Source organism: Lycium barbarum, chromosome 10 (assembly GCF_019175385.1).
Source record: "Lycium barbarum isolate Lr01 chromosome 10, ASM1917538v2, whole genome shotgun sequence".
Taxonomy (NCBI): domain Eukaryota; kingdom Viridiplantae; phylum Streptophyta; class Magnoliopsida; order Solanales; family Solanaceae; genus Lycium; species Lycium barbarum.
In genome coordinates, this window is record NC_083346.1 from 120,553,684 (window position 1) to 120,577,356 (window position 23,673).

At 37.1% G+C, this 23,673-nt stretch overlaps 1 protein-coding gene across 4 annotated transcripts; it reads right to left on the reverse strand.

The window, feature by feature from the left end:
- Window positions 1-10: 10 nt before the first annotated feature.
- LOC132613550 (ADP-ribosylation factor GTPase-activating protein AGD4-like) lies at window positions 11-22,438 on the reverse strand. 4 transcript variants are annotated; one of them, XM_060327615.1, is made up of 19 exons: window positions 22,186-22,434; window positions 21,794-21,870; window positions 20,093-20,193; window positions 18,959-19,029; window positions 14,511-14,573; window positions 13,515-13,559; window positions 13,300-13,365; window positions 12,240-12,287; window positions 12,047-12,142; window positions 11,924-11,965; window positions 7,972-8,187; window positions 7,662-7,787; window positions 4,582-4,794; window positions 3,654-3,737; window positions 3,252-3,524; window positions 2,783-2,904; window positions 2,285-2,372; window positions 1,046-1,488; window positions 11-454 (listed from the first exon to the last, which is right to left on the reverse strand). In XM_060327615.1, the coding sequence occupies exons 1-19, from the start codon at window positions 22,237-22,239 to the stop codon at window positions 340-342; spliced, it is 2,343 nt and encodes a 780-aa protein (XP_060183598.1). In that variant the 5' UTR covers window positions 22,240-22,434; the 3' UTR covers window positions 11-339. The 4 variants fall into 4 exon arrangements, with proteins under 4 accessions (XP_060183598.1, XP_060183599.1, XP_060183600.1 ...); XM_060327616.1 differs by lacking the exon at window positions 22,186-22,434 and adding an exon at window positions 21,966-22,119; XM_060327617.1 differs by lacking the exon at window positions 22,186-22,434 and adding an exon at window positions 21,966-22,119 and having other exon boundaries at window positions 20,093-20,234.
- Between the last annotated feature and the right edge of the window lie 1,235 nt (window positions 22,439-23,673).

The window sequence follows — 23,673 nt, forward strand, 5'->3', positions numbered from 1 at the left end:
AACAAGAAAATAAGTCAATCAAGCCGGGGAACAAGTCCAATAACTTTGTTAATGGATCAGAGTATGCAGATTTACTACCCCTGATCATCAAAACTTTTACAAATTTACTCCAACATCTACAATGGTTATTTCAACATTAAGAGTGTCAAAAGGGATTATAAAACTGTGCACTGATTCACCAAACATCAACAATGAAAACCGGAGAGAGGAGTTGGGGAGAGACGAATTGAATTTTAATGTGTTAAAGGAGAAAAACGGTAAGCACTTATAGAACAACATGCTTTACAAAATGCAGAAGTTGGAAGCTTGAGAGCTACCGATTAAAAACACCTTCCCATTTCACTCACTCTTGGTAAGCAGCACAAATAACTCTTCATCTTTGATTGCACCCATATCCATGGCCCTATCCAGTGTACTGAGTCCACCATAATCCTTGATTGATGCACGAGCACCTCTGAAACATACAGAGAGGCAAAGCATAAGAGACTCGACCAAAAAAAAAAAAAAAAAGTTTGATGCTTCGTTTACAAGGCATAAGCCAAAAGTACTTTCAGTAGGAAAAGAGAGTTAGTAGAGAACGTAAAATCAGAAGCTTGAACTCTGCTGATTCCCATGAAGAGAGAGCTAACGTGAAGTGAAAACCAAATTGAAGATGAGAAAGGGTACAGCTATCTTTTTCTCAAAATACACAAGTTTTTAGCATATGATCCGACTCTAAATTGTTATGTTAATGGATAGATGATACAGCAGAAGTAAAATGGCTCCGTCTAAAACTAAGAGCAAAGGAACAAAAGATGGAGGTGAGCATACAACTAAATGTGAGAAAGAGTATAATCTCGAATTCAGTTTAATGGGGAAGACACTTTGTCATGAATATCAATAATTTAGCCAACTGTAAAAAAGAAGTATAGATCTAAATGCAGAGATAACGTAAGAAAATTAAATACTGGAAGAACTAATAGAAAGATATGTCGCTGAGCGCTTAGGTTATTGAATTGCCTTCAAATTATGCTGCATTAAATGGATTCTGAATTGAATATATTACCTTCTAAGCAAAAATTTAGCTAAGTTGTGTCTCCCATTGCTGATGCAATGTTGTAGAGGAGTCCTTCCATGAAAATCACGTCTATTTATATCTGCACCAAATTGCAGCAGAAGTTCAAGCATCACTGGAGTTTCCCCTTTGCATGCTAGATGTAACAAAGAACAGCCTTGAAGGCAAAGCTTGATTTCCTGGCAGGCTGCTGGGTTTTGATGTTTCTTTTCGGAATCCTGAAAGCCTAGTTTTGCATCATTTTCAAAAATTTCATGGTACATTGTAGCGCCCTCGAACTCATCATAGGTAGTGTTGATAATATTCACATCTGACACTACAATAATTCGATAGACGTCCTTCACGTTATTACTCCTAACTGCTTCCCAAATGAGGGTGGCACGATTGTTGTAAGGTCCAAAAGCTTCTTTATTCAAAACCTGCTTTTCAACATACTGGATAACATGAAGCAAGTTAATATCACATCTATTCACATAAGCTTTGCACGTATTCTCAATTGAAGCAGTAATTCTTTGATCATAGTCATTCTATATGATCCATTGCAACTTTTAAGATTCAGATTTTTTTTTTTTAAGATTGGTAACAAATTCTATTATCAGTGCACAAAGGCTGAGCAAAAGCCATATATACAGAAGAGAAGCTGCAAATGCTTGCATTAGGTAGGCTGTCTACATCACACCCCTCAGGGTGCGGCTCTTTCCGAACCTGCTAATGCGGGATGCTTCGTGCACCAGGTTTGCCCTTTTTTTTTAAGCTGATAAAGTGCAATCCTATACCTACTTAAGAAGATTCTAAAATCTCTAGAATAAATTCAGTATTCTTCTTTCACACCAAAATTAAAACAACAAAAGAGAGTTCATAAGATCTTCTGAATCAGACTACCTGCCTTCAAAAGTATCTCAGATTTCTTTCATTCTGATGCAATTTTCATTACTAACAGAAAACAACACATACGAGTGTGTCCACCCAGCTCCAAATGCTCAACTTCCTCATAGCAATTTAAACCCGAATTTCTTTAAATAGTTCTTTCACAGTAAGTGGGAAAACACACTGTTTCTCCAGTAGACCTCCACAAATAATAAAAGAGCAGACAAATGATCATGAGATTTGCTTTGTAGAATTCCATGGAAAAACTATAAGACTGATTTGATGGATGATCAGGCTTTAGCACAAGGGATAAAATGCATGATATGGATAAGGAATGTCCTTGAAACATGCAAGAAAGTATACCTTTGCCAAAATGTACTTCTCCTTTGCATGAAAGGCATCTTTGGGGCTTGGCTTGGAAGCAGAGTGAATAGCATCATCATTTGTTAATCTGAATGAATTGATCATTCAACATGAGTTATACCAGTAAAACATAGTTTACAAAAAGTTAGAGCTATGCATGCTATATCATCATGGAACATGGGAACATTATCTATCTGACAATGTGTACTGAATAAATAGGCATTCTGATCCAGATAGAAAGTCAAATTATGATGGAAAAATGGAATGTGCAATAACTAGTTCAACTGAAGAACGAATAGAAGTATAGACATAGTTATGGGAACTGTATAGTGAGAATTTTATGATCTTTGATATCTCTCAACGTTTCGTCTTTTCTTGGCTGGGTGGAGGACCTTTCACATTAAATATGAACCCGAAGATCAATAAATAATGGAGGATCCACTGAAATTTATACCCATGCAAGAATGCCTTTCTTGTATGTTATCAACTACTACATACCCATCACTTGGAAGTAGAAGCAGCTCCTCCCACACCGAGTTACAATAAGAATTACCCAATGTGCGGAATAGATCCAAGATGGTAGGCTCCCAAACCCTGACATCTAATGTTATGGACCTTACCTGCAAAGGATAAGTATCTCAATTATCAATCAAATCAACAGGCCCATAGACTTTCATTTCGTTGCCTGCTGGGGGCAGCAACTGAAAACAAGTTATACTTTGAATTGCATCTCCGCAAAAGATTCAATAGCTACGAACCTTCCAGAATGAATAATGGATTGTCATGAAATTAACACAAAAAATCATATTCTTAAATATACATGCAGGTGGACCAGTACGAAATTGAACAAACACCATGAACTAAATTGGAACTTTCTATTTTTTTTTAAAATTTTTTTTTTTTGGAGAAAGGTAGATGTTTGTAGACAAAAGGAACAAAAGAAATTTCAACATAGGTAAAGATGTACCTTTGAGATATGAACACCAAGGTTCCGATGAATTCCCGAGCATTCTATGCAAATTAAGATGCCAAGATTTAGAGATGCCCAATCAGGTTCTGAAGCACCACAGTCAGCACACTTGTCATTTCCAGGAACTTCTCTGAGAATCTTAGAAACTGAATCGGCCTGATTGGCTCTTACAGTAGCTAGTGCATTTTCATCATTAACCGCCCCTTGAACATTTAAAGCAGCAGCATAGGTTTTAATGCTACCATCAGTGTCATTTTTACTAGGATCAAACTGCAAAGACGAGACGATGCTCAAGATGACTTCAGAAAATCATTTTGTACAGAAATCATTTTGTACAGAAAACTAGATTTCAAGATCTTGTTTTTGTGAAATAGAGAAAAATAGATTTCAAGATTCAACCTTCTGTAGATGAGAATTCAAAAGGGACGCAATTACTCCGGTGATTTTATTCATCCAGTCAACTCGCTCAGCTTCACTTTCAGCCTGCCAGTGGAAAACAAAGGGAAATCATTATACGTGGTGGATCAGCCCTTGCTAAAGTGTCGTTGAGTCTGGTAAGACATTAATCCAACTGCAAAAGAGTTTGTACTGTTCATGGTTCTTTCTTTTTTTTGATTAAGCACCGGGTGTCCGGGTCTCTTTGAGCCCCGACTAATCCCGGGGGTGCACAGGCCCTCGGCAAAGAGTTTCCCGCAAGTGCACCACAGGTAATTCAGGGTTTTACCCCAGTCTGATGGCCCTCAGAAATTGTTTGCACCCAGTGGGTTTCGAACTTGAGACCTTGAAAGGGAGCAAACCCCAAGGCTCAAGCCAATTACCACCAGGCCAACCCCTGAGGGTTCATCATGGTTCTTTCTGCTGAAGCAAATAAAGAAGCCAATCGTGACTATGGCTCAGTGCATAGATTCCTAACAAAATGTTGCATAAGACTAGATAAACACACAGTTGACAGAACTTTTATTTACTAGATGAAGTTTAAAATAAAGTATACAGCGCATAAGCTTAGCAAATGATAAGCTGAATCATATTGAGTAAAAGAGAAGTAGCCAAATGAAACAATTACATTATATCAAGTCAAACACTTCTACATACTAGCTTAACCATGTAATTTCCTCCTTTCAGTAATCAGATACAGATCTAATGCATCAAAGCAATAGTAGACCAAGAAATTAAAACTTCTATTGTAGACAAGAAAAGAAGCTCCCAGTAAAACAGCTCAAAATATTGAGTAACTCTTAATTCTTTATTCTTTGAGATGTTCTTCCCTTCTAGAATTGAAATATCAATTTAAGTATTGAGAACAAAGATCAACTATTCTATGATTTACCTGCAAAGTATAAGACTTTAACGGCGAAATAATTCTGAAGCAAAGCCTCAGGTCTGTGTCCTCCGCATCCAGTTTTATTGTAGAAGTATGAAGATCAACAGTACGACAACCTAAACTCTCCTCTCCAACGGATGACGACCTATACCTTGTCCGGAATCTGCCAAATACACTACTATTGTTATCAACACCAGGAGGGTGAGATGATGGGGAACCCTGCCAATAAGATAAAATTTGAAGGGGTAAGCAAAAGAGTGCCCTGGAAAAGCTTCATTCCTGAAATACTCTAGCACATTGTAAATCAACATCCGTCAGATTTGAGAAAAGCATACATTTTACATTGAATAGAAGTGCTTTCCAAAGTACTAAGGAAATACCATAAAGTACTTTGCGTGAAATTTCCTTTTCAAAAAGCTCAAGTTTAAAGCTTTAAAGTACTTTACAGTTTTGAGTGGAGAACATGTCTACAACTTATCTTGGCATGCCTCTAGGCAGCAACCACAAAGCAGAAGGAATTTGGGATGGGATAGTGGAGAAAACAGAAAAGAAACTGGCCAGGTGGAAGGCTCAATACTTATATTTGGGAGGAAGGGTTACCCTAATCAATTCTGTTCTGGATTCTTTGCCTACCTATGTTATGTCTCTCTTTCCCTTACCAGCAAACATCCAGAAAAAATTAGACAGACTCAGAAGGGAATTTTTGTGGCAAGGAAATAAAGAGGGCAAAGGTTACAAATTGGTGAAATGGCAGGTTGCAATGCAGGGGAAAGAAAGGGGTGGGCTGGGTATAAGAAACTTGAGGTCTCAAAATAACAGCTTATTGATGAAATGGCTATGGAGATGCAATGAGGAAAATGCATTGTGGAAGGAGGTTATCAAATGCAAGTTTGGTGAACTCAATCACTGGTGTACAAATGTATGAAATAGTACTTATGGAGTTGGAGTTTGGAAGACTATAAGAGCACTTTGGCCAAAGCTGGAAAGAAACTTGAAGATGGAAGTAGGTGATGGGAAAAAAACAAGGTTCTGGAAGGATACTTGGAATGAGCAAGTCCCACTTATGGATACTTATCCAGACTCGTTCATTTTATGCAATAACCCAGAGGTGACTATAAATGAAATATGGAGTGTACAGGGATGGGACTTAACTTTCAGAAGATTTTTGAATGATTGGGAGATAGATAGGGTGGCTGATCTGTTGAGCAGGATTGGTAACTTCCAAGGTACCAACACTGATGCAGATACTTTGAGATGGAGACACAATAGTGATGGACACTTCTCAGTAAACAGAGCTTACAGAAAGGAGGACATAGGGCAAAATGGGGAGCACCAAAGATTTTGGATAAAAAATTGGAAGTGTCCAGCCCCGACCAAGGTGAAATGTTTCACTTGGTTGGTGGCAAAGAGGGCTTGTTTGACTCATGAAGTGTTCAAGAAAAAAGGAAACATCATAGTCTCCAGATGTTTTCTATGCAATGAAACTGATGAAACCAACAACCACCTCTTTCTTCACTGCAAATTCACAGCAGAACTATGGTCCCTATTTTTCAGCCTGACAGCAGTGTTGTCAAAGGCGCGCTTAAGCCCTGAAGCGAGGCTCAAAACACGTTGAGCGCATCGCCTCGCTTCGTTTGCGCTTCAGTGTTATCAACAAGGCTCTAAGACATACTTTTCCTTGACAATGAGCCTCTCTTGAAGAGGTGACACTAGATAATTGATATTTCACTTTATCGTAATGTTTTTACAATTTCTTTGTCCATATATTTGATGTTCATGCTTATTATCATTAGTCTTGGACTAAACATATACATATATTTGTATTTTTTCACCAGTGCGCCTTTTTTCATTAAAGCCCACGCTTTATTTGCGCTTAAAGCCCCAGCTGACCTTAGAGTTTTTTAGCACGTTTCGCTTTTAATAAAACTGCCTGCAGAGACAACATGGACTATGCCAGAGCACACAGCAGATCTACTAAGTTGTTGGATGAGAAGAGGAGGCAGCAAGAGTCAAAATAAGTGGTGGAGGATAACCCCATATTGTATCTGGTGGACCATCTGGAAAGAAAGGAATGGGAGGTGTTTTAAAGATAAATCCAATTCCATTTAGAAAGTAAAATGGAATTGTATAGTATCTTTCTACTTTTGGTATAAAGAAATAGGATTAGAGGATATAGATCATTTTGTAGACTTAATAAAATCCCTTCTCTTTCTGTTTATAGACCAACACTTTTGAAGGTCTCTAGCATATCCTTAATGCTGTGGAATACAAATTTACCAGTTTCAAAAAAGAAAAAGAAAAAGTAGAGGGTACTTTTGAACCAAACAATCAGGTACCAGATTCTTGCATTATCATTTTCTCAAAAGACAACTTTGTCTTGCTATGATGCTATTACATCAAAGTTAAATTTTTGTTGGTTAATTTCTTTAAAAGATTAAACTGATCACCTGTCTTTCTTTTTATTACATTCTCGGGATTCTTTTTTTCTGTGTATGTGTGTGGTTGTGGGGGCGGGGGCGGGGCTGCTGGCTGACGATTGGAGGGAGGAAAGGGTTGCCTTTCAACGGGAGAAAAACGAGCACAACGTTAACCTATTATAGATGGTCATATAGTAGCCAACGATACCCATCTATATCAGCAAATATAGACATACTTCAGTTGTTCTCTCTGATCAAAGTAAATTTATGTTAACTTGCCAATTCTCCACAAACATCAGCTTTTGAAACATAAAATATTCTTAGCAACAATCAGAAGTTCATATAGGAGTAAACCAACTCATGAAGATGTCAGAGAAAGTCAAAGAATCAGCAATTTCATACGCCTGGCCTTTAGATTTTTCTCCGCCTCATTCCAATACCACCTAACGATTGTACTTTACAAAAATACTTTATTATACTAATCATTACACTTAAGATCAATTATTCAACCTTGACTTTCATGTCAATAAACAATCAGAAAATTAACATTAAACAAGCAGGGATTGATCACACAAAGTGTCCACGGAAAAATGGAAAAAAGAAGTATGAAGCACTATCAAGGCATGACAATGACTTATGTAGGAAGACGAAAATAGTTAAGAATACTACCTGTCCACCCTTGAGCCTGTAATAATATAAATTGCCAAGACTGTCAAGTACAAAGAACCGTCTCTTCCAATCAGCCCTCAAACTAGAAGATCTTTTCAAAAGATATCCCTGCTTAATTGTTTGGACCTGCAAGAATGTATCAAAAAGCATCCATATTTTAACATCTAGCATCTGGGAAAAAAAATTATCTACGAAATCAGGAGATATGTCAGGCATTCCTATATTCAAATCAAGTGCTATATTTATTGTAGAGCTCTCAATGCATACATAGACAAATAGCAGACAGAAATGTCATTGTCACATTACTTACCCCTCCTTCTGCACTGGACTGCATAATTGCGTCTATCTTTTTGTCTGAATTCATACCAACACCATTTGATGCTATAGAACTAGTTGAAGTACCAAGGTTACTGGATCCCCGCAAATGATCAAGCTCAGCTTGTGTCCTGAACTCTTGGATTCTTTTGGCAAGTTTATCTTGTTCTATGCTGGCCTGTTCCTTCGACTGCTGGGCATATGTCAAAACCTGATTTATTGAGTTAACATTAGCACAAAAAATATGCAAGAAGAAAGATATCAAACACACTCAAATTTCTAATCAATGTCAATAATCAAGCAAGAGGAAAATGTCACCCACTTTATATTTATAAATGCAGCAAAAAAGTAGTGCAAGACATATTGATCTGAAAATTATTAATAGAGGTGGAAAAATGACAGAGCTGGGTAACATTTGTGTGGGTTGGAGAAGGTTGAGTAGAATAATAGTAATGATAAACCCATCCAATGCTGGTCGACCGCGATTTAGGCCACAATTGGCAGTAACCTGTTGTAACTCATTCAAAATTCGCCAAAAATAAGTTTCCACCAATATACACTTACTTTTATGTCCTTCACTGAGGTACTAGTGAAGTATCTTCTAAACCAGAGACAATGGACTCTCACCCTTTTTTTTTTATTTTTTTTTAATCAAAACAATGCACTCTCCTTCGAGAAACTTTGCAGTGATTGAAGCGATTTTCGGAAGAAAAAGGCCAAAGAACTGAGAAAAACAAAGCAAATAAACACCAGATCCTCAACCAGCCCAATGGTTACATGTAACACCTCGTATCTTAGAACTCATGTTAGACTCGTAACGTTAGAGTTTTAGAGAAAAATTTGAAAGTTTGTACGTATTACGAAAGTGGTTGACCAGCCTACTTCGGGCACCCGTAACTCCTTGATTAGTTGATAATTTGAGAAAAACTTAAAACATGAAAGTTGTAGCCCTTTGGAATAGCTTTCCAACGGTATCTTATGGAGCTCAAACGGATCCCTGTGCTAAGAGTTATGCCTGTTTTACTATCACTGGTTGGAGCAGAATTTTCAGATTTGGGGTTACGTTTTTAGCCTTTTCCTACTCGAATTGGGACTCCTTATTTTATTATTGTATGAAGTAAAAACGTCCCTACAACTATTCTAAACCCTAATAGACTATTCTTTTTCTCTCTACCTCCATCCCTAAAGAACCTAGACACTTCAATCTTGCAAGAAACTCATTCTTGCAATCAAGAAAAATCAAGAAACCTTCAAGAATTTGGTTTGGCAATCTAGTTTCCTAAGGTTTCCTCCAAGGTAAATATTTTAATCAAGAAGATTTGTATTCTACAAGATTTATCATTTATAAAGACTAGAATAAATCCATCCATCCCGTTACCCTATAAAAATCAAGAGTTGTAAAAAGTAGGAGAAAACTCTAGTATTTTTCTGTAGAGTTTCATTCCGACCAGCCATATTAATTTGGTGTTTTCCGATAATCTAACCGTTGGATCAAGCCCAAATTTTAACTGAGTGTTCATAACGCATAAGTCTAAAATATGAATGGTGGAGATTGGATTTGGAGGTCCGGAGCAGTACCCTTTGAGCCACGAACAGTAGCTACGAAAATCAGTGAATATCCTCTCAAGGTTTCCAAATTCAAAGCTTTTGGAATTCTTCTTCAAAGATTCAGACTTTTTTTCAAGTTTTGGAGCAATTAAGGTATGTAGAGTTACTATCTACGTGTGGGAACATCATTGTTCTTCCCCACGCCTCATAATCCATAAATTATGATTCTTTACGAAAACTAGGGTTTCTAAACCATGTTCACGATGTGGGATTTCACTGGGTTGTTGTTGTTGTTGTTCATGATAACCCTAGGTCCATGTCCATGATTATATTATGTATGAATTGTTATAATTCCATCATTTAGTTCTTAATATTTCTTTATGATTATTAAGAATCTGTCTGTAATCTATGAAAAACCCATATATCTCATTCCATGGGTTCATACATGTTAGTTTATGATATATTATGCTATTTTCAAGAAAATATTATACATGTTTTACAAGTTCATGCAAGCAAGCTATAATTCATGATATCCATGTACAAGCAAGTTATATTCATGAAAACCATGGGCAGCAAGTGCCACTTATTTTACATGTTCATGTTTTTGGGAGTTGCTTTAATTACCGAGGAGGGCTTCAGATAGCCTAAAACTACGTAGCCACCGTAGGATGAGGATCGCTCCACCCATGTCCAGGACGATCTCTCATAATGACTGAATCCTTTCATATTTTATTAAATCTCATGTTCCCTGGCAAGGACCGAGTGTTTTGCTGGCCGGACGCAAGCAAGAGACCATGGATCGGTTATAAGTTATTGCTCTCCCTACTTATGATATTTTTACCATGTTATATATAAATATATGTATTCATGTTCATGTCTAGGTTTTCAGTTTCAGTTCTTATCATGTTATTTCATTCAGTTGCTTTACGTACCAGTAAATTCAATGTGCTGACGTCCCCTTTTATTGCCTGGGGGCCTGCATTTCACGATGCAGGTACTGATATACAGGACGACACATCTGCTCAGTAGGACAACATTCGTATCAGCTTATTGGTGAGCCCCATCTCATTCGGGGTTTAGTCAACTTTTGTTTTATGATTAGTTATGCATCTAAGGTATGCTGGGGGCCTTGTCCCAGTAAGTATGTTTTCCAGTCAGACTCATGATAGAGGTTTCATAGACTAGACAAGTCAGTTATGTTATGTCAGACATTCGGAGTCGTATAGCCATTTTGGCTCATTCATGTTATTTCCGCACTCATGTTTAAACAAGTATTTTTATTAAGTATTATGACTTACTGCGTTTTATAAAGGTTCATCATGCATTCACGTTATATTCCGCTCATGTTATGCCTCATGATGATTCAGCAAGACATGTGGTTCGCTCGGTCACATGTAGTAAGGCATCGAGTGCCGTGTTTCGCCCAAGCCATGGTTCGGGGCGTGACATTACATATGCTTGACTTTATCAACTTTGGCGGGTAGGGGTGGATCACCCAAGAAGGGGTCAAGATTGACATCGTCAGTAATCAGAATATGAACAACCTCCCTCTCCCTACCTCATCTCTCTTTCTCGCATGTGAAGGTGATGTGTTTCCTAAAATAAAATAGACATATCCCTCCTAACAAAAAACTTAGAACTAAAAATAAATAGAGCCATCTCCCTGATCTTCTCAATGACAACTTCTGAATGAGGTAGTATCTTAATAGTATGCAAGCACAAAACCGAGATGCATTTAAAAGCTATGAGTGAGCTATTTTATGCAAAGACCAATCTCCTTAAATGTATTTTTACGCACACTCTAATCAGGAACCAGAAAAACAATGAAAGATTCTCAAGAAAGAACTAAGGAACAAGAATCAAGTCGCAGCAGAAGAGGACCAGTAGTCTGTCAAACCCAACAACATACCCAGTGGAATCCCACAAGCGGGTTCTGGAGAGGGTAGAGTGTACGCAGACCTTATCCCTACCTTGTGAGGTAGAGAAGCTGTTTCTGGAAGACACTCGGTTCAAGTGCAGCAAATCAAAACAATTATGAAAAAAGTAAACATGGCAACTACTCACTCTGTCCCCATTTAGTGGCACACTTTCCTTTTTAGTCTGTCCCAAAAAGAATGTCAACTTTCTATATTTAGAAACAATTCAACTTTATGAGATGATTTACAACCACACAAGTATCTAAGGCTTATTTTGGACCACAAATTTCAAAAGTCTTCCTTTCTTTCTTAAACTACATGCCAAATCAAATGGTGCCACATAAATTGGGACGGAGAGAGTAAATAAGGAGTAGTCTGTCAAACCCAAAATGACTAAATGACAGCATGATGATACTACCTCTTTCCAGTCAGAAGCTCCTCGATCACAATATAAGGAAAAAAATAACTCATATAATGGGGTACCTGATGGATGAACGGCTCCATCTGGCTCAATAAGTCATAACCCTACATTCAACAAATATTGAAATTTGTTAGTTTAATGATGTAAACATAACGGCATCAACGGGAAGATCAAAAAGACCATACCAGCTTGAAGTATCTCAGATGTGCATCCATAATAGCGCTAAAGGATTCTAAGAACTCGTACTTCTTTTTGGCTTCAACATTTGTGATAGCATTTACCTGCAATCCTTGAGGCAACAAGGCTATAAATTAGAACCTTGAGGCAAACAGTTTTGCTAAAAAGTGTAGAAACGATTCTTGTATCCATTATACATACTAGATTGAAACGGCTTCTCTCAAAAGTGGACTTTGAGTTATGTAGGTCCTGTCACAGAAAAAGCTAACGATCCTTAGATTATTTAATTAAGCATGGTAAATTCCAATTCCCAGTTTTGACTCCTAACTAGTTGGAATGTTTTTCTTGACAGATAAGTGCTAATATAAAAACAGAGGGAAAACAGGAAGTTGGATATATTTCATGAAAATCTGAATAGGGTATCGTTAGCATCAAGACAGCAACAGGATACAAGTTAAATGCTTCAACATATATTTAGCACAATTAGTTTCCTGGACTTGGGAGCAAAGCATATATGTAAAGCTCTGAGAAATGCTTTTTTGCATAAGGCTCTACCAATAAGTGGCCTCAGAAAGCTTTACCTGAACATGTATACATTTTTTTTCCTTTGTGAAGGTCATTTTACAACAACCAAAAAAAAGAGACACAGACAGAGAACAAAGCAAGGGATACAATGTGTTCACCCAAAGCATGAGGTTGGTTTTTTTTTTTTTTTCCTTTTTTAATTAGAGCATGAGGTTGAGTTGTTTATCCCTTACCTAATTCAATATCGTGCCTATAAAATTATCTATAGCAGTAAGGATAATGCTTTTCACCCAAAAGCATGACAGAATCAGTTTCTCATCCTGTTCCTTTGTTATACCCAGAGTCCCGAGTTTCTCATCCTGTTCCCTTGTTATACCCAGAGTCCCAGACAATTTCTATTAAAAACAAATAATGGTAGTACTATGGAAGATGTGGTTGGACAAAGGTATTCATCCATGATCGAAATTCATGAGGATGAATCCTATTACAATTTCCTCCCAAAGAAACACCTTTTCATATCTATTTTTATTCCTCAAGGTAAAATAGCATGCAACTGATTCCTCAGAGGTGTCCTATGAAAAAAGAAGTACCGCCAACCAAGTTTATTCTTTCGGCATATATTAATCTGTGTTGGGTTACCCATTATCAAGTTAGGCAGAAAGAGAGAGAGAGAGGTAGATACACACATGAGGATGAATAATCCACAAAGATAACCTTTTTCAGAGAAAGGGCTTACTTCTTCTAGTTCAGTAACAACTTCATCCCGGGTATTCTTCTTCAGAGAAGAAAACCTTTCACGTGCCTGGCAGGTTAGCAATTCAAGAGTGAAATTAATACCAAAAAGAACTGGAAGTGTTATCTTCCTATTGAGCATAGAGCTTTGCACATGAAATCTTCTCAGAATAAAAAAAATGAGGCTTTCCACCAGTTTCTATTGTGACTTCCCATTACCTGGTCATAAGTGGATGAGGCTTTATCAAACCGGCGACGGGATTCCTGCAAAATTAGAGACCAGTCATCAGCTACATTAACATTTAAGTCCAAAAATTTTTATGTCAAAACCCACTCAGAGGCATCCATTTGACAGAATGACATCAAAAATTAGGCTGGCCCAGAAATTTAACAGATGCTACACACTGCATCTGCCCCTGCTCGATTGATGTATATTTTTTTTTTATAACATTAGATCAAGATAACCTAAAAAAGTAATTGTAAAATTGATTTAACAGCCTGTAGAGTAAAAGTGAATAACCAAACCGATGGCTAAATTACTAATAGTTCATGGATGCTAAAATAGTTGTATGCAGGATTTGGCAACAACATAGAATAATTCCTAATTAAAATAGCCATCCCAAAAGCAGAGTTGATTTTGAACTTCAAATCTCTGCAATGCTACCCCCTTCCCCACCCCAATAAAGGGAAAAGAAACCATCACATTTGGACTAAATGAAGAAAGGATTAACTACTAAAAAAATTGGAAACAGAATTAGAGGGTAACCTTGGGCAGGAATAAAAATGGAAAGAGGTTTACATCAAATTTCCTCGCCTTCCAAGTTTCTATCTACCGTCGAATCTAAACCGAGATGTTCTTGTTTTGAGTGAATGTTGCGCATAAATAGGCGTATCTTGTATTGTTTAGATTATCAAGTAATCAATACCTCTCTTCCCTTCTCTTAATTTCTCTCACTCAATACCAACTGTATGACTTCAGAGCCACACATGGGAATGAATGTCACGTACAACAGAAATAATTCATTAGATACGTACTTATCCTGTGAAATAGAAGCAATTTTCTAGTTGAATTGGGTACTATAATATATCAAATAGTAAGCCAAAGCTAACATCCCTATAGAGCAACATTTAGCTCCCTAATTCTGTAAAGCAAACATATAGACAGATTAATCTAGATTTCCACAACAATATTGAAGTAATGTCAAATCTGGTCACCTTTACATCCCGCAAATCAACAGACAAAAACTGGCTTACGCGATCCACCAGCACATGTTCTACCTGCAAATGTTATAGCTTGTCTTACTTTTTCAAACAAGTATATCAGAATAAACATTAACAAATCCTTGACATAAAATGAAGTGACATAATCAGACAAGCTTAACACATCCAATTACAGAAAGTCTTGAAACGACTTCATTTTGCAATCCCAGAGAAAGGTCCTAATGGCTTGTTCTAATATTGCAAGTCCCAAATTTTCTACTTATGCTTCTCCAATACCACGGCATTTAAATGAAACAAAATAATGGACATCTCACAAGTATCAATTTGGTTAGTTTAACAAGTTATAATAGTAATTATAGAAAAACTCAATAGCGTATAAGGTTGGTATAGTTACAAAAACAGAAAGATTGGTTTTTGATGAGAATGATTGTGGTTCCACTCAGCTCGATGTTGCTATGTGCATGGAGCTGAAGAAAGCAATTTACAGAAGTTTGTTTTCTAAGTCAAATGAGGAAAATCGTTTTTTCAATTCTAACAATTCTGCTGACGTTTTCCATCTTTTTTTTTTTTTTTTTTTGATAAGTGATGCCATATTACTTGCAAATTAGAACCAAGAAAGTGCTAAATGTATACAAACAAGAAATTGGATCACTTCCCCTTATTTCCTTTGTAGGAAGCCAATGCAATCCATCAGAACACCTGTAGCATCCACAGGTTTTAAATAACACCAAGGTTAATAGAGTACGCAAATCTTCAGCCAGTGTAGAGCTTCAAATCTCATAATTTCACTCGGACTTCAGCCAAGTGTAGAGCCTCGGATCTTCATTCAGAGCACCTATGATTTATCTCTCCACATTGCCTACCAAATTCATGCTGGACTCCATATCTTCTGATGTGTTTATGAGCGAGCATTCCTTCTTCTTTTTTAGTGTCTTAGGCATTATCAGAACACCAAATGAACTTAGGAATGTGTTCCACCACTCAATGGTATGCATACAAAAAGAGACTATTAGGATATTCCAACTCTCTTTCACAATTGTGACAAGTGTTACACAAAATGACATGCCACTTTCCAGATTATTCTGAGGGATACAAACTTGTGATCCATCCAAAACAAACAACTTTAAGGACTGCTACGATTTTCTGGGGAATTTACCAAGACAACTGAGTTGAGCAATTCCCAAGATTTAACAATGTGTAATAGTGGGCCACCGCTCTGAAGAATCCCCGTTTATAACAGTTGATTAGAGAGTCTTTTCTTTTCTTCACGTTTCTCTATGATAATAGCCAGTCATTCTCCCGTCCAAATAATACCTAACTCTAATATTCCAATCATTAGTAGATATGCAATGAGCTCTGGTTGCTTCAGAATATGAGGCAAGGTTGTATAAACCTGGTAATTCCTCATGGGTATACGACTGTACGTCTCTGTAACGACCCGTTCGGTCATTATACACGTTTTTACCCTTTTACCCCGTCGACCCCGTTCCCAAGGTTATTGGATGAGTTTCAAAGAGATTTGAGAAAATTAGAACCTTTAAGTGAAAGCATTTGACTAATAGTTGACTTTTGGGTAAACGGACCTTTTTTGGAATTCTATCGATTCCGTGAGGTCTGGAGGGTCGTTTATGACTTGGTGGGGTAGTTGGTTCGGTTCCCGAGGCACTCAGGAGCGTTTTGGGTTCTTGGTTGGTAACTTGTCTTTGGGTTTTGGGGGGCTGACCGAGTGAAGGTGACCTCCGTTGGGAATTTCGAGGCCACGGTTGGTTTCGTAGTGTGTTTTTACTTGTGTCTGCATGTTTGGTTTGTATCCGAAAGGTCTCGGATGGATGTCGGGATTTTAGGTTGAACTTGGTGAAAATCAGAATTTTTGGTTTTCTGATGTCCCGCCTCGGCGGGAGTGGGTTCGCTTCTGCGGGTCCGTCCATGCGAGACTTGGCCCGCAAACACGAGAGATGACGTGTTTAAGTGGTTCCGCAGAGGCGGAGCCCTCTTCGCCTAAGCGAGTCCGCATTAGCGGACAAGGTGTCCGCGGATGCGGAAATCGCTGAACAAAACCTTCCTTTTATTCCCAACTTCGAATCATTCACTCAATCACTAAAATCTTAACCCTAAGGAGTATTGTGGGCGAATTCTGAAGAGTGTTGGGTGAAATCATCTTGGGGTAAGTTCCTATAGTTTCTCTTATTATTTAATCATGCTTAAGATTGGTATCCATAGTAGTTAGATGAACCATTGAGAAGGATGGGTTTATGAACCCTAGGTTGTTGATTTTAAACCTCTTTTAATCTATTTGGGTATTATTGAGTTATTTACTGATTTCTACTATCTAATCATTAGGAAATTAGCTTCTAGGCCTGAATCCTCCTTTATTTCAAGAATCAAGTTATGGAAATTCAGGTTCCCACCTAAATTGGGGTTTTCCTCTATTGATGAAATTAGGACAAATGGGGAACTAATTGGTATTGTTAATAAGTAATTGAACTTATTAGACTTCGAATTGACCTTTTCCAACCTATAATTTTCCATTTTACCCTACTAAAGTCGTAGTCACCTTTGGGTTTTTCTAAATTATAGTGATATTTATATCGTTGGATTCTTAGTCTAATGTAGAACGTTAAATTGTTAGACTTCGAGCGTTTGGAAGCACTCCGGAAGGGGAAGGCCCAAGTTTGACGGTTCGAGGCTCGTGCTCGTGCTCGGCATCGAGGTAGGTTATGGCTTACTCTAATTAGACTTTGATTAGCGAATCGTATATGATTGCGTAGTATTGACGGGGAAAGCATGATAGGTCTTCAGACATGGTGTTGGGATGGATATTCAATTAGGTTGGTATGATTTATGATTATGTCGACTTGTCGCCGTTATTTATGCATTGATTGACTTGTGGTGTATCTGATTTCGTGATTTGGAGTCGTGGGATGTGATATACTCCTATGTAGTAGTTGAGACTTGATATTTGATACGTTTCCATGACGACTGATGATTTATGCAAAACTTGATTGGTTTATGGTACTTTGTGATCTCCATAGCACATTCATTGACATTGATTGTGTGGATTTCTCATTCTTGCATACATGCATTCATACATGATGAAAATGATTGATGGAAAAAGGTTATCGAAATGTTGAAAAGAAGAAAGAGAAAGATGGAAATATATTGATATTGCTATCGAACCGAGGTATATGCGGACGTATAGCGGTAAGGTCACAGTTTGGCGGTAAAGTCAGGCGGTACAGTGACGGTACATGGACTTCGTGGGTCCCCCATGGGTCATGACTATTGAGAAGTCGAGATTCCGTTCGTAGCATATGTGTACAAGTTTGAGTTATTGGCCATTGCATTGCACGGCATCCATCTTATTTGCATTGCATGTCTCATTATCATATCATACATCGATTGACTAGATTGTTGGCTATGTTCGTGTTGTGGTTACTTGAGGAGTTATTGAGAACTTGGCATACTTGTGGTGTAGGAGCTTAACCTTAGGTTTGACTTGACTTTGTGATATTTGTAACTTTTGTCAGTTATTGTTTGGCTATCTGTTGACTTGTTGATTCTTGCGTGAACTAATCTTAGTCTGCCTATGATGCTTACCGGTACGTGTGTGTACCGATACTACTCTTGCTGCACTTTTTTTGAGTCAGAGTTTGAGCCAAGATTCTCTTCGAGACCCCGCTTCTATCCTTGAGGCTGTTCCTGCCGAGATTCCGAGGGTGAGCTACCTGCCTGCCTGGGGTTACCTGCCGAGATTGCGCGGACTCTTCACTTTCGTGGCCACACCCATGTTGGATTCTCCAAAAATGCACGACTTTTGGAGTATCTGACGCGCACCCGACGATATTTTTGAAGAGTCCGTGCCACATAGTTATTGTCTATCACTCATTTCTTTAGAGAGTGTTTTCATGTATTCAAACTAGACATCATTTTGAATAGTCGTTCTTGTACTGTGACTTCAGTTCTTGGGGGATGTATTATCACTTAGTATTTTCCGCATTTTCAGTATTTATGTTATGACTTAGACTTATTAATGATTGTTCTTGTTATTAATGTTGATTCGTATTTGATTAAGAAATTGAAATAAGGGAATGGTACGCCCACCAGGGGGGTTAGTGTGGGTGTCATCACGACTGTGATTTGGGTCGTGACAGTCTCAGCCATGTATCTTATCAGAATCCTATCTTTATACTATCACCCACCTTGAATTGTTTTCCCGTATGGAACTCATCCCATTGACTACTTATCTACCTCCATGATCCCACTCCATGAGTTGTTGACACAGGTTTACCGCACCAAAATTGTATTTAACTATTATGGTCGTATTCAAGTAAAACAGAACAGGGCGCCACACACAAAGCAATAGGTTTTTATAGAAGAGTACAAAGTTTCTAACAAAATGCTCTAGTGTAAACTTTAGTGAAAATTACAATCCATCCACTTACTTGGGAACGGATAAGCTCCTTGTATGTAGCAAGTTCACGCAATGCCGAGATGAACTTTGATATGATTGGACCTGAAATACGAATGCATTTAAGAGTGACATATAAACTTACCGTTTGATTCAAGTAATTATAAGCTTCACAATGTGAGCATGCAGAAAATGTTAGCAAACTACATTAGGCAATCATACTTTGGAAATATAAACGGAGTAATAACAGACAAACTGCCCATATCAAGTGACAACCAGAACTACAGCTTGAAATTTCACATATCAGCATGCATATTTTGCAAATAGAACTACAAGCACTTCATGGAATTATGATCTTTTTTAATCAAGGCTTCATGAAATTATGATATACTAACCATTGGAGTTAGAACTTAGGAAGACAAACAAGCAACAGGGAATTTATTAGAATGAAACATCACTAAATAGTGGTTTCGGGTTAGACCACGTAATTTTTTATTTTATTTTTTTGTTATCCCTTGATGTACAAAAAAAAAAGTTAACTCTTGATGTACTTTGCTGTTATTTTTTTGATTAAGCACCGGGTGTCCGGGTCTCTTAGAGCCCCGACTAATCCCGGGGGTGCACAGGCCCTCGGCAAGGAGTTTCCCGCAAGTGCACCACGGTTAATTCAGGTTTTACCCAGTCCGATGGCCCTCAGAAATTGTTTGCACCCAGTGGGTTTCGAACTTGAGACCTTGAAAGGGAGCCCCATAACACTAAGAAGTTTAGAATTGAACTATCGAGTTATTTCTTAAGTGTGGTTGCTCTTACTTTGACAAGTTATATGTATGTACATATGTACGATATATACGAATTCAAGATTTGGAATCGTGATCTATTAAGGAATGATACACCCCCCCCCCCCCCCCCACACACACACAAAAAACAGCTGTTTGGGGCCATAGGATTCAAAAAGCCTTAGCAGGGATATAATTACACTTTGACTTGAAGTCCCAACCAAATTTAATGTGATCATTTATATGAGAATTCCAAAATCCAGTATTAACATTGAAGAGAAAAAAGCATTCTCCAAGAAAATAAACTGTGCATGGTGCACTAGTTGACATTTGCAAAGAAAATCAGCAAAAATGAGAACTTTGTAATTGTTTGAATGAGTAAATTAACTAACCTCCTAGGGACACACTGAGAGGGTCGTCTAGACCACCACCAAATGCCTCTAATGATTCGGCAAACATGATGTCTCCATTGTGTGAGTCTCCGAGTACTTCCCTGAAATAATGAAGTATCAAGAATAGCCTCTACCAGTCTACCTAAACCAATAGATACCGATGAAAAAAATCAGAACTTTCGACATAATAATAAAATGAGGATTTTTGCCGATCACAAATTGGCAACAGCATAGGTACATAGGCATTTCTATTTTTTTCACAGAGAAAGGGGAATGAGGTGTCATTAAGAAACATATATTAATGTTCAGAAACCTATAACATTTCGAGAACCTCTGAATTTGCCTTGAAATACAAATTATTTAGTACTATTAGAATAAAATGGACCTATGCAGCAGAATGAATATAGATGATTCATATAGCTAACTTTAGCACAGTGCACAAACCTCTTATTAAAGTTCAGTTAATCAAACATAATGGTTCATATAGCCAACTTTAGCACAGTGCACAAACCTCCTATTATAATTCATTAAAATCAAATAAAATGATTCGTATAGCCAACTTCAATAGTTTGAATTGAAATGCAGTTAACTGGACTAAAAATACCAGCTTTTACAGTTATTACAGTAAAGAGAGGCTAATTGCACCAACAGAAATAACAAAATATCAAGAATAGCCTCTACGTAAACCAATACATACTGATGTAAAAAAAAAAAAAAAAAACTTTCAGACAGAACAATAGATGAGAACTTTTGCAGATAAACAAAATTCGCAACGACATAGATACATATGTATTTTGCTTTCTTCATAAAGAAAGGGGAATGAATATAGATGATTCATATAGCCAACTACATAAGTTTGGATTGGAATGTAGCTAACTGGACTAAAGATTCCAGCTTTTAAAATCATTAAAGGTTATTTACAGTAAAGATAAGCTATTACACCAAAGAAAATGATAACATTATGTACCTAAATAGACAAAATATTTAGTATTAGAACAAAATGGACCTAAATAGAGCATAACAGAATATACATGATTCATATCGCCAACTTCAATAATTTGGATTGAAATGTAGTCAACTGGACTAAAAAATCCAGCTTTTAAAGTTATTACAGTAAAGAGAAACTACTTGCACCAAAGGAAATGATAAAATTAGGTAATTACATGTACTTAGAACCAAAGGATTTTCGCGGAACTACAAAATTGGCAACAGCATAGACATTAGAACAGAATGGACCTATAGAGCAGAATGAATATATAGCCATGATTCATATAGCCAACTTCTATAGTTTGGATTGAAATGTAGCTCATTGGACTAAAATTGCCAACTTTTAAAGTCATTAAAGGTTATTTACAGTAAAGATAAGCTATTACGCCAAAGAAAATGATAAAATTATGTACCTAACTAGAGCACAGCAGAATATACATGACTCATGTAGCCAACTTCAATAGTTTGGATTGAAATGTAGTTAACTGGACTAAAGATGCCAACTTTTAAAGTCATTAATGGTTATTACAGTAAAGATAAGCTATTACACCAAAGAAAATGATAAAATTATGTACCTAAATAAAGCACAACAGAATATACATGATTCATATAGCCAACTTCAATAGTTTGGATTGAAATGTAGTTAACTGGACTAAAGATGGCAGCTTTTAAAGCTAATTACACCAAATGAAATGATAAAATTTAGATACTTACATGTACTTCTTACAACCTTTGTATAGCTTTTGACATCTATCTCTTAGGTCATCTGTTGTCTGTTCAAGAGACCTCACCTACAAACCAACAATTTTTACATTAAAAAACACAAACTTTATGCAATATTCATCAAATACAAAACCCCACAAAGCAATTTCTCAAAAAATACTACCTTTGTCTCAATTTATCGATACAGTTCGAATTTCAAGAGTCAAACTCCAATTCAGACATACAATCTTTTAAGTCTCTAATAATTAACAATGTAAAACATTTAAAGGACATACGAAATAAGTCGCGGTCAAAGATTTTCTTGATTAACTCTCCAAATCCAAACTGTATCACATAAATGAGACACAGAGAGTAAATAAAAAGGGAATTAGAAGAAATCTAACTTGTTTTTGGAACATAGGAGAATCTTCAAGCTTAATAAAAGCAGCCATTGACATTATTTCTCTTTGGTTTTTTGCCCCAAATTTTTTGTTTAGAATCAAAAACGTGAATTTGGGTGTTTCTCTTTGGTTTTACTATGCTTTCCTAAATGAAGAAGCTTTGGATCAGATCTTCATAGTGGCAGATATGTCAATTTAGGTGTTTTGGTAGGTTGTCTTTTTCTGTTTTTTTGGTTTTGGGGCTACAAGGTTGTCAGATCATTCTTGAGGGTAAAATATGTATATGTGAGCTGGTTGAGGACCATATTTTATTTCACAATTGTGAGTGGTTATTAGTAAATCATCAATAGAAGTATTCCAAGATTTTATGGTGTGTTTGGTAGGTAGAAATATAAGTTATGTTTGTTAAGTAAGCAAATATTATTTCAAAACCATTTATAGAGACAAATATTACGGGAGTGATGTGGAGTAGGGGTGTGGGGGTGGTGGAGGTAGGGGGCTATGGGGTGGGTGTTTTGGAGGGTTAAGAGGAGTCCGGAACCAAAATGCCCTAAAAAAAATATTTTGAACCAAAATACCCCAACAAAAAAAAAAAAGTTACCAAAGTATCTTTAGCACAGTATTTTACTGCGCTATAGCACTTAACGGAGACGGAACCGTTAAGTGCTATAACGCAGTATTTTACTGCGGTATCCAAAATTTTCTCTCACCTATAACGCATTATTTTACTGCGTTATAGGAGTCCGCCATTTCCATTAACATCGCATTTTTCACTCCTCTTTACGTAGTTTATCTTTTTACGTAGTTTAGCCATATATTAATCATGCTTTGAGATTCCGGAACTTCAATATTTTATATAGAACTCTAGTTATATTTGTACAATTAATAAAACAAGCTCAACACATCAAGAATACGCAATACTTTGGATTGTCATTTTAGTGGTTGAAAAGTGCTCGAAGTCCTTTTTTATTTGAAGACTTGTAGTCATTAGCTTTAAGTTATTTATCTTTTAGGGTTTCGTCTTAGTTTTAAATTAATGCTTAACTTTATTTCGAATGTGTCACGTTTTTTTTATTATCAATTTAGGATGTGAAACTATAAATAATAATAAAGACTAAGATAATATTTATAAATATGCAAAAAATAAATAATATTTACGACAAATTGTACAAAACTAATGTATATACACTATCGAGGATGGGTCCCACATGTAGTATGCCGGAGACTATCCCTGGGCCTAAGGCTCATGCCATCCCCACCGCCCTCGCCATCGTCTCCATCGCCCTTTTTCCTCTTAATAACCAGGCGATCCAAGTCATGATCATCTCCTCTTCCCCTAACCCTTGCGCCCTTAACTAGAACGCGCTTCTTCTTGGGATCTAGTCCCGCTGGCACGCTCAGAACCTCAGGCTGAGCTGGGTCTGGAAACTCGACCTCTTCCTCGTCGGGAATCGCCACCGCAGGCGCCGAAGGATGAACCTGAAAAGTATA

Coding starts and splice junctions, on each gene's coding strand:
- LOC132613550 (XM_060327615.1), bottom strand. CDS start 22,239: ATGTCAATGGCTGCTTTTATTAAGCTTGAAGATTCTCCTATGTTCCAA. Junction 3,738..4,581: donor TAAAGTCTTATACTTTGCAG/GTAAATCATAGA, acceptor TTCCACTGGCAG/GCTGAAAGTGAAGCTGAGCG. Junction 2,905..3,251: donor TTGGTGTTCATATCTCAAAG/GTACATCTTTAC, acceptor TATCCTTTGCAG/GTAAGGTCCATAACATTAGA.